Source organism: Myotis davidii, unplaced genomic scaffold, assembly GCF_000327345.1.
Source record: "Myotis davidii unplaced genomic scaffold, ASM32734v1 scaffold566, whole genome shotgun sequence".
Lineage (NCBI taxonomy): Eukaryota > Metazoa > Chordata > Mammalia > Chiroptera > Vespertilionidae > Myotis > Myotis davidii.
Window position 1 is genome coordinate 1,171,660 of NW_006296617.1, and position 9,669 is coordinate 1,181,328.

The following is a 9,669-nucleotide window of genomic DNA, read 5'->3' on the forward strand; positions in this document are numbered from 1 at the left end:
GCCTTGGGGCTTCAGACATGGATAAGGCACAGTACCTGACCTTACAGCATTGTAGTCTCATGGGAGACGCAAATGGCAAATTTCAAAATGATGTGTTATGTTAGGTGCTTCCAGAGGGAAAGCAAGGGGGCTCTGGAGCCTCGCTTTATAAAACTGCCCAACACCGCCTGGAGACAAGGAGGGAAAGCCTCCTCAGAGGAAATGGCGGACGCAGGTGAACTGGTGACAAGTAAGCCTGCTCAAACAGAAACCTGCCTATCTGTGAATGGTCTTGCAGGCTTTGTACCATTTGGGACTATTTAAAGCAGTGGTTCTCAACGTTCCTAATGCCGCGACCCTTTAATACAGTCCCTCATGTTGTGGTGACCCCCAATTTCATTGTTATAAAGTGAACATAAGTAAAGTATAGTGATTCGTCACAAAAACAATATGTAATTATATATGTGTTTTCCGACCCTGTGAAACGGTCGTTCAACCCCCAAAGGGGTCACGACCCACAGGTTGAGAACCGCTGCCTTAGCACAACCCCATGAAGTAGCTATTACTATGATTTCACTTCACAGATGAAGAAACTTCCCATGCAGGTTGCTGTCCAGGGGAAAGAAACTTTTCTTTGCGATTGGGGAGTGAGGGGAGATGTGAGGGATGAGGAAAAGCCCAGGGGGCACTGCGGGAAGGCCACATCCGGGGAGACGCCCAGCAGGAGGGAAGAAAACGTGCGCCCCACCGCCTGTCCCTCGGCAGCCTCACTGTGCTTCCTCAGGGCATCGGCACCTTTGGCTTCCAGAGAAGCTGGGCTGCCCCCTCCCCGCTCCCAGCCTCCTCCCCAGGTGCCTTTGGCGGGCTGGGGAGTAGGGGGAGGGGAGAGGAGGGAGCAGGAAGGAAGATACAGAGGAGCTGTGATCTGCTTACTAACTGGCTGTGTGGAGGCTGAAGCCCCCTAGCGTCTGGCAGCCCAGAAGCAGTGAAGAGCAGAGACAGCCCTGGCACCCAAGGACGTGGGGCGGCCCCAGGTCCCAGGCGGGCTGTCCTCCTCGGCCCTTCTGACTCGGGCAGAGACTCTCCATCTGGGATGCTGTCGTTGCTGAGATTCCTGAAGGGGGAAGAACAGCACGAGGGACTTCCCTGGAAGCCTGGAGAAAGGTGGGCCGTGAAATGCTGACCACAGGCGGCCCCAGCGCCAGAGGCCAGGGCTGACCGCTGGCTGTGCTCCCAGCCTCAGACAGACAGCTCTGGTCAGGCGGGCCCTGCCCATGCCCCTGCCCTCCGTTCTGGCCTTGCTCACGCCCACCTCACAACATCTCAGCTGCTCTTGGCGCCGAAAGGGGCAGGGATGAATACACCTACTCTTTCTTCCAAACTTTTGGAAGAAACTGCCATGGGGGGCGGGGAGGAGTTAGAAGGAGGGAGCTCCCTAAGATGTGTCCAGAATGGGCCTGAGCCGCAAGATACACTAAGTGTAGTGGAGAGGGCTTTGGGATCAGCCAGGCCTGGGTCTGGCCGCAGACCCCACTTACTTCTCCCTCTACCTTCCTCTCTCTGAAATTAATAAAAATATATTAAAAAACAAATAAATAAATGGCGAATGGGAACCCTCCAGGACTGGCCCGCTATGGACTGAATGTTTGTGTCCCCCAAATTCATGTGCTGAAATCCTAACCTCCAAGGTGATGGTATTAGGTAAAGCCTTTGGGGTGATTCTTGGTGAAAGGACGCTGTCTATGAGGAAGCCGGCCCTTACCGCTGGCACCACGACTTGGACTTGCCAGCCTCCAGAACCATGAGAAATACATTTCTGCTGTTTATAAGCTGCCCGACTATGGCACTTTGTTGTAGCCTGAACGGACTGACAGAACTCCTCCATAAAGCCCTCAGTGCTCTGCACGGCTCCAGTCCAGCCCTTTCTGGAAAGCTGCCTCCCGCACTGGCCTCGTCCCTGCAGAGCTTCACCTCCCACTTCTGCGCTTCGAACTTCATGTGCTAACACGGAACTCCCTGTGTTACACTTCACCCACCTGGGCCTTCCTCACGCTGTCCCCTCTGCCTGGAGCAGCGCTCCCCCACTAGAGGGGACCCCAGAACTCCTGTTCATCCTCCCAGATGGAGGCCTCTCCTCTGGGGAGCCATCCCTGGCCCCTCGGTTCCCATCATTCCTGGTAGAACCTCCCCTCACGCCGCACCTTTGCTCACACAATTACCGCCTAGAACACCCTTCCGGGCCCCCGCGCCCTTAGCAAGTCCTAGAGTTCTTGGGGCCCAGCTCGCTCCTCACCAGAGCCTTCCCAGATCACGCAACCTCACGTGAGTGACACAATCCAGCCCTGAGTTACATCTGACAACTGTTAGGTCCAATCAAAGAACTGAATGGATACTCCCTCCCCTGGGAACTGACCACTTCACAAAGGCATTCTTGTTTGCCTAGACCCGTGGCCGGCAAACTGCGGCTCTTTGGCCCCTTGAATGTGGCTCTTCCACAAAATACCACCTGCGGGCACGTACAGTGCAACTGAAACTTCGTGGCCCGTGCGCAGAAGTCGGTTTTCAGCCTGGGCGAGTCTATTTTGAAGAAGTACTGTTGATATCTGGCTCTGTTGACTAATGAGTTTGCCGACCACTGGCCTAGACCACATTCCACTTGCTAAGACCATTGCCCTTCCCCTCCGGGCCTTCCCAGGATCCAGACCGCCCAGAGAGTGCTCCACCCAGAAAAAGCCAGCCCAGAGTCCTTCAAAACCTCTGACCCTGGGTGCTGGCGCCATTTTGGGTTTCCAGATGACGGAATAAATCTGTAATTCTTTTCCACTTTTGGCCGCGTGCGTTCCTCCTTCAGGAACCCTAACAACAACTCTGTTGTCCTAGTGTTTGCCTCGTGTCAGCCTTGTGCTGGGGAGGAAAATTCCCTCCCTGCCTTTAGGGTCCTTCTGGCTGGTCTAAAATCACTGACATGAGGCAGATTAACAGGAGGAAAACAAGTTAACGTTGAATAACACGTGTATCTCCTGTATACGTGGGAGAGACCCGGGAACACCAAGTAACTCGCCAAAATGGCCGAAGCCGTCAGGTTAAATACACCTTCAGCTAAACACAAAGGTGTTGGGGGTGGAGCGTCGGTTGTGGGAAGTTACCGGGAAAAACACAGTAAACAAAGGGCAGACTGTTCCGCAGATTTAAGCCCCTGCTTTCTCCACTAGACAGTGAGGGCAGGCCATACAAATGCAGACGTCCTTTACCAATGGGAAGGTCCTCCTAGAACAGCCAATACCCCCAGGAGGCCTGTTTGGGGTGGCAAACTCTGCTCCCCTCACTTCCTCCCCCAGGTGACAAGTGTCTCAGAAGTTGACCTAGTTGCTCCCTCCAAGCACAACCCAACGGCAAGCACGGATCTCAGTCCAGAGGGACCAGGCACCAAGAGCCGCCCAGGAAAACCAGCCGCCGAAAACCGAGCTCCTGGCCCCACCCAAACACTGCGCTTGCTTCTCCCGTGAAGGAAGAAGAAACTCACACAATCCCCTCTCCACTCAGCCTTAGAACCTTTCTCACTAATCAACGCACACATCAGCCGATGTTTCCAGCCCAGCGCTTCTCAGCCAGGGCATTAAAGGCCTCTCACCACACACTATCCGACCTCACATAACAATGGGCGGCCCAGCTCCTCTCCTGGAAACAACCCTCCCCTTCATTTCTTTCCTTTTTAAAAAATATACTTTTATTGATTTCAGAGAGGAAGAGCGAGACAGAAGCATCTATGATGAGAGAGAATCACTGACATCTGCCTCCTGCACGTCCCTCACTGGGGATCGAGCCCGAAGCCTGGGAATTGAACCCTGACCTCTTGGTTCATCGATCGATGCTCAACCACTGAGCCACGCCGGCCGGCCGGGCTTCCCTTCCTTTCTTACCAACCTCCTAACGCCGTCTGTCTGTCTGTCTGTCCCAGCCCGCAGCTCAAACCCAGTCCTGGCCTCTGGCAGGCCCCCCAGGCCTGCAGCCTCCCTGTCTCCGCCTCTCTGCTCACCGGCTCCGTCCTCCCCTCCAGCACAGCTCTCCTAACCCTACAAACCCACCCCAGTCCTCAGTCCCGCCCTCCTCGGCTCCCTTCCTCCTGCCAGGACCTCCGCCCTGCCCACTGCCTTCCAGCTCCTCTCTCCTCACTCAGCTTCTCCCCCTCTGCCTCTCCAGGCTCCCAACCTGATCCCCTCCACCCGCCCAGCACAGGTGCCCAGCCTGTTTCCTTCCTGGAAGCAACACGGCTGACAGCTCACACCTGTCAAGCTAACCGCGTGCCAGGCCCGAGTCTAGACACTGACGTGCACTTTTATTCGTCACCAGTGGCCAAGCTCTGTGAGCTTTACTAGCGACGCCCTCTGCGTCACCTGAGCTAATGGGGTGTCAGGGCCACGCTTCCACGAAGGTCCCGCAAGAGCTTTACTAGCGACCCCCCTGAGTCACTGAGCTCATGGACTAAGTGTCAGGGCCACGCTTCCACGAAGGTCCCGCAAAGGCTGGTCATCAATCTGATGGGCTATCGAGAATTTTCCGTGCAACGTCTACCCCGCTGCGGCCCCAGCCCCCTTCCAGCCGCCTTCTCAGCACACCCCAACCATCCTGCTCCCACCCACCACCGACACCGCTCGCGGATCGGATGCCTCCCGCTCACCTGGGTTTCCTGATCGCCCTCCTCTCTCTCACCCTCCATCTCCTGAACAGAGTCAGCATCACTCCCCCGCCCACCAGCCGCCCTTCTCCAGCCTCTCGGCCCAGGGCTTCACGCTAACCCAGCGGTTCTCAACCTGTGGGTCGCGCCCCCTTCGGCGGTCGGAGGACCCTTTCACAGGGATCGCCTAAGACTATCCTGCATATCAGATATTTACTTTACGATTCATAACAGTAGCAACATTACAGCTATGAAGTAACAACGAAGATAATTTTACGGTTGGGGTCACAACATGAGGAACTGTATTTAAAGGGCCAGAAGGTTGGGAACCACTGCAACCCATGACCCGGGAGTCCTCTGCTCGGAGCTCACCGTGTGGGACCCCCTGCCCTGGTCACCATGCACACACTCGCCCAGGCACCTCACACACCTCACCCCTGAACTCATCACTCCCAGGATCAGCGGAGCCCAGGCCCCCTCCCCCAACGCTCCTGCAAATGCACTGCCGCAGGCCCTGGGAGGGCCAATCGCTCGGGCAGGCGTCCTCGGCCCCGAGCCCCCGCTCCTGCAAATGCTGCCGCAGGCCCTGGGAGGGCCAATCGCTCGGGCAGGCGTCCTCGGCCCCGAGCCCCCGCTCGCCCGCCCGGGACCCCTCAGACAGACTCTTCTGCAGCTGCCCAAGGCTTCTGGACCTGGCGGCTCGCGGGTTCCTTCAGTCTCCGCAGGCCGGTCCCCTTCCAGGCCTCAGACCCCATGCTTTCGGCCCAGGTGCCTCCGGCCCCTCGGTCCGCCTTTAGCCTGGGTCCCCCTCCAGCCTCACGATGCTGTCGCCACGACCTGGGCGTCGTCAGCCCTGAGCCCTTCCGCCACCTCAGAGCGTCTCTCCTCCAACCGCGTTGACACAGCCTGGGCCGCCTGGCCCTCGGATTGGGTACCCTCTGCTGTCTTAGCCCATGACACCTCATCCCGAAATCCCCTCCGCCCGTAGCTCCAGCCCTTCGTCCCTACCCTGCCGCCTCAGGCCATAACTCCTTGGGCCTCTCAGCCTAGGTCCCGGCCGACCCTCGGTGCGGCTCTTACCCAAAGAGCCCCGAGAAGAAGGACTGCGAGTTCTTCACTTTGCGGTCGGCCTCGGCCAGCAGCGCCATCGCCTCCGCTTCCTTCCCGGAGTTGTCCATCGTGGCCGCAAAGATACCCAGCAAACCACCCGCCCCAGGCCCCTCGGAGGACTCAGCCGGGCCGGCCGGGGACACAGGTCAGGGGAGCTTAGCGGGCTGCGTTGACGTCGCACGGGCGCGCGCCCCCAGCTACCCGGAATCACGTGATTCGTGCTGGCCAACCAGAGACCTCGTAGCGCGGCGCGCGCCCGCCGGCCCCGCCCCCTCAGGCCTCCGCACGCCGCCCCGTGACTCACGGCCTCCAATCGGCGACCCGATGCTTCCACGCATGCGCATAACCGGCGTCGGGCACCCCACTTTCTTCCGCTTGCGCCGCAAAACACCGTAGTGTTTCTTTGTAAGCCAATCGTCGTCCCCACCGTCCATGCCCCGCCTCGAAGTGCAACCTTTTTGGATCTTCCTCTACCAATCAGCAGCCCCTCCACTCGGGTTCTCCCCTCCCTGCGGGCGCCAGTCAGCTGACCGCGGGCCCTCACGTGACCCCTCCCGGCCCCTTTGGGAAAACACTTCCCTCCCACTCCCGAGTTTGACAGTTCTCTCGCGCGGAACTCCGCCTCCGTTCCTTAACCGGAGTCGCTCCCCTTCCTACGGAGGAAGGAAGCCTTTCTTGCGCCCTCTGCTGAAACTCGTTTGGGAAGGCGACTTAAGTGCTCGAGAGGGGAAACTAAACTGAGAAGAGGTTCTCTAACTGGTTTCATTAAAAAAAAAAAAAAAAAGTTGGTGTGTGTTAAAAATTCAGATTCGAGCACACCCAGTATCCAGGGTGTAGTTTGTTTTTTAAACCCGAGTGAGGATATTTTTTTCCATTGATTTTTAAAAATATATATTTTTATTGATTTCAGAGAAAGGGAGAGATAGAAACATCAATGATGAGAAAGGATCATTGATCTGCTGCCTCCTGCACGCACCGGACTGGGGATTGAATCCACAACCCTGGCATGTGCCCCAACCAGGAATAGAACCATGACCTACTGGTTGATAGGTTGAGGCTGAAGGCGTGCAGGAGACAGCCGATCCATGATTCTCATCATTGATGTTTCTCTCTCTCTCCCTCTCCCTTCCTCTCTGAAATCAATTTTCAAAAAATCTTTTAAAAAAAGACTGTCCTCAAAAATAAAAAGTCTGAGAAACTGTCACAGCCACGAGGAGCCTTGGCAAACATAACTACTAAATGTATTGTGGTGTCCTGAGTGGGATTCTGGAACAAAAGAGAGACATGAAGTAAAAACTAAGGAAATAGAAATAAAGTGTGGACTTTAGTTAATATAACAAACACACAATACTAATGGGAGATGCTAATAATTGGGGAGATTGTGTGTGGGGATTTGGGGAAATTTCTGTACCATTTTCCCCAATTTCCTGTAAATCTAAAAACTATTCTAAGAAAATTTTTTTAGAAAAAAAGTCAAGTTCCAGGGCCCTACCTCCAGTGATGCCAATTCTTACTATCAAGAATCCGTATTTTATTTTTACAGAACCCTCTCCCCCCCACCCCGATAATTAGAAAGCAGATAATCCAGGGACCATTAGTTGAGAAAACTGTTTCCTGGGTGTGAAGATGGGGCGTGGCTGAGAGGGCTAGGCACACGAAACCTTCACCCCACTCTGTTCTTACATTTGAAGACTCTCCTGAGCCACCCACTGTGGCTGCCACTGGATTCTGCCCACAGATCGGGTGGGGGTCAATCTGGATGACCACACGCAGTTTCAGCTCTGTATCTGTCCCAGCAGCACTATTACAAAAGCTCCCGTTTGTTTTGAGCTGTTACATTTCAGGATAATTTGTTATGTGGCAATAGACAACTAATACCACTCGACCCTGTTAAGCCAGTCTTCCGTTTCTGGAGACACCGAGTTTAACTTGTGATTTAGGGTGGGCTCCAGACAGTAACAGTACAGCCTGAGTGTTCATTAAATAGTAGCTGCTTAGTTACAATGGAGCACCCTACCGAATACTTAATGTACATTTTCTCATTTAACAGACACATGGGGGGGTAGGCATTTTTCATCCCATTTCAAGAGTGGGAAAACTGAGGCTCAGCTAGGGAAAGTGGCTTGCTCAGGGTGACAGAGGAGGCAGAGTCAGGATGTAACTTCTGATTCACCCGATGCCTGAGCCCTTTCCCTTAACCACAAGGCCCCAACCGCTTCACACTCCACTTCCGCCTCCACACCCTCCCCCTTCCTCCTCCCCTTGAACATTTACTTAACTCTAATGTGGCCCCTCTGTGAAACCTCCTGACACTACCCTCCCCACCTTGCTCTCCCAGCTGGTCCCTGAGAACACAGCACGGCTGTTAAAGACACAGACACGCTCCATGCAGTCAGCCCTCGGCTCTGTCCCTCTCCCCTTCTGAGTTAATGACATCTACTCAGCTGCTCAAGCCCAAACCTCCCACACCGGCCTCGATCCTTTCCTTACCGCCTCTCCCCGAGATGTGTGACCCATCAACAAGTCGGAGCCTACTCCTCAATGCATCCCGAATCCCAGCCGAGACACCTCATCTTGCCTTAGGGCAGCGGTTCTCAACCTGTGGGTCGCGACCCCTTTGGCGGTCAAACCACCTATCACAGGGGTCACCAAAGGCCATCCTGCATATCACATATTTACATGACGATTCATAACAGTAGCAACATTACAGTGATGAAGTAGCAACGAAAATAATTTTATGGTTGGGTCACAACATGAGGAACTGTATTTAAAGGGCCAGAAGGTTGAGAACCACTGCCTTCGGGTCTCTACCTGCTTTCCAGGCTTCCAATTTTGCCTCCGACCGCCTCCATGAAGAGCTTGCCCTTCGCCACGCCGTGGCCTGGCATGCAGACCGCAGCCCCAGCAGCCTCCTCAGTGGGGCCTCCCTGGCCACCCCCCTCACACCGTGGCCACCCCTGCCACTCCCAGGACCTGGCCCTGCTTGATTTTCTTCAGGCCACTGTGTGGTGGGCTGCCTACCCAGCAGTCCTTTCTGCTTCCTCTTCTTTCCTGGCAAACAGAACTGCAGCAGCCAACTCGAGTGAACACACGGGTTTCCCCCAGTCCTGTGGCCGTTTCCCTTCCCCGTGATTCCGAGATCAGTTTAGGAATAAGCCGGGGCTATAGTTCTGGCCCAGGAGACATGCAGATGTCCTGCTGGGGAGCGCCACAGCTTTCCTCACTCTTAAAAGGGGCAGTGCCCGGCTGGTGTGGCTCAGTGGCTGAGCGCGGGCCTATGAACCAGGAGGTCACAGTTTGATTCCCGGTCAGGGCACATGCCCGGAGTTGCTGGCTCGACCTCATTGATGTCTCTCTCTCTCTCTTTCTCCCTTCCTCTCTGAAAGCAATAAAAAAAATTTAATGGTGCTTTACCTTCCTCTCTGAAATCAATAAAAAATATATGTAAATAAATTTTAAAAAGGGACCCAAGGGAGGGAGGGAGGGAGGTGCTCTCTTCCCGTGTGCATAGAGTTGATTCTCGCTCATTGTCTGGGGCTGCCCTCCCCTGGCGGAGCTTGAGCCGCTGGACCCACCACACGACCTGACTGCTTACACCTGTGCCGACAGTTCTGTTACTTGCAGCCAAAAGCACACCTATGATCCATTTCTAAAATCTCCTTTTGGCTTATTTCTGCTACCTTCCCGCACCCATAATGTAGGCTGCATGGGGAGAGGGCCTAGTCTGTCACATGCCTGGGCACTGTCGGGCACACGCTAGGGCATGTGACTGCCGAATGGATGTCCGAGGCCCCAGCTCCTCCAGGCCCGGGGCTCCGTCACTCATCTCTGGGCTCCAGCAAGCGGCAGGGACGTGAAAGCCTCTCAGATCAAAGGTCCAGGGAAGCCAGAAGACAGCCGCTCAA

General features: G+C 55.3%; 1 protein-coding gene across 2 annotated transcripts in view; it reads right to left on the reverse strand.

The window, feature by feature from the left end:
- NAPA (NSF attachment protein alpha) overlaps window positions 1-6,127 on the reverse strand; it is a 29,628-nt gene extending 23,501 nt beyond the window's left edge. For both annotated transcript variants that reach the window (XM_006772035.2, XM_015569333.1), the window contains exon 1: window positions 5,735-6,127. In XM_006772035.2, coding sequence (XP_006772098.1) covers window positions 5,735-5,832 — 98 coding nt within the window. In that variant the 5' untranslated portion in view covers window positions 5,833-6,127. The remainder of the gene's footprint in view (window positions 1-5,734) is intronic.
- Between the last annotated feature and the right edge of the window lie 3,542 nt (window positions 6,128-9,669).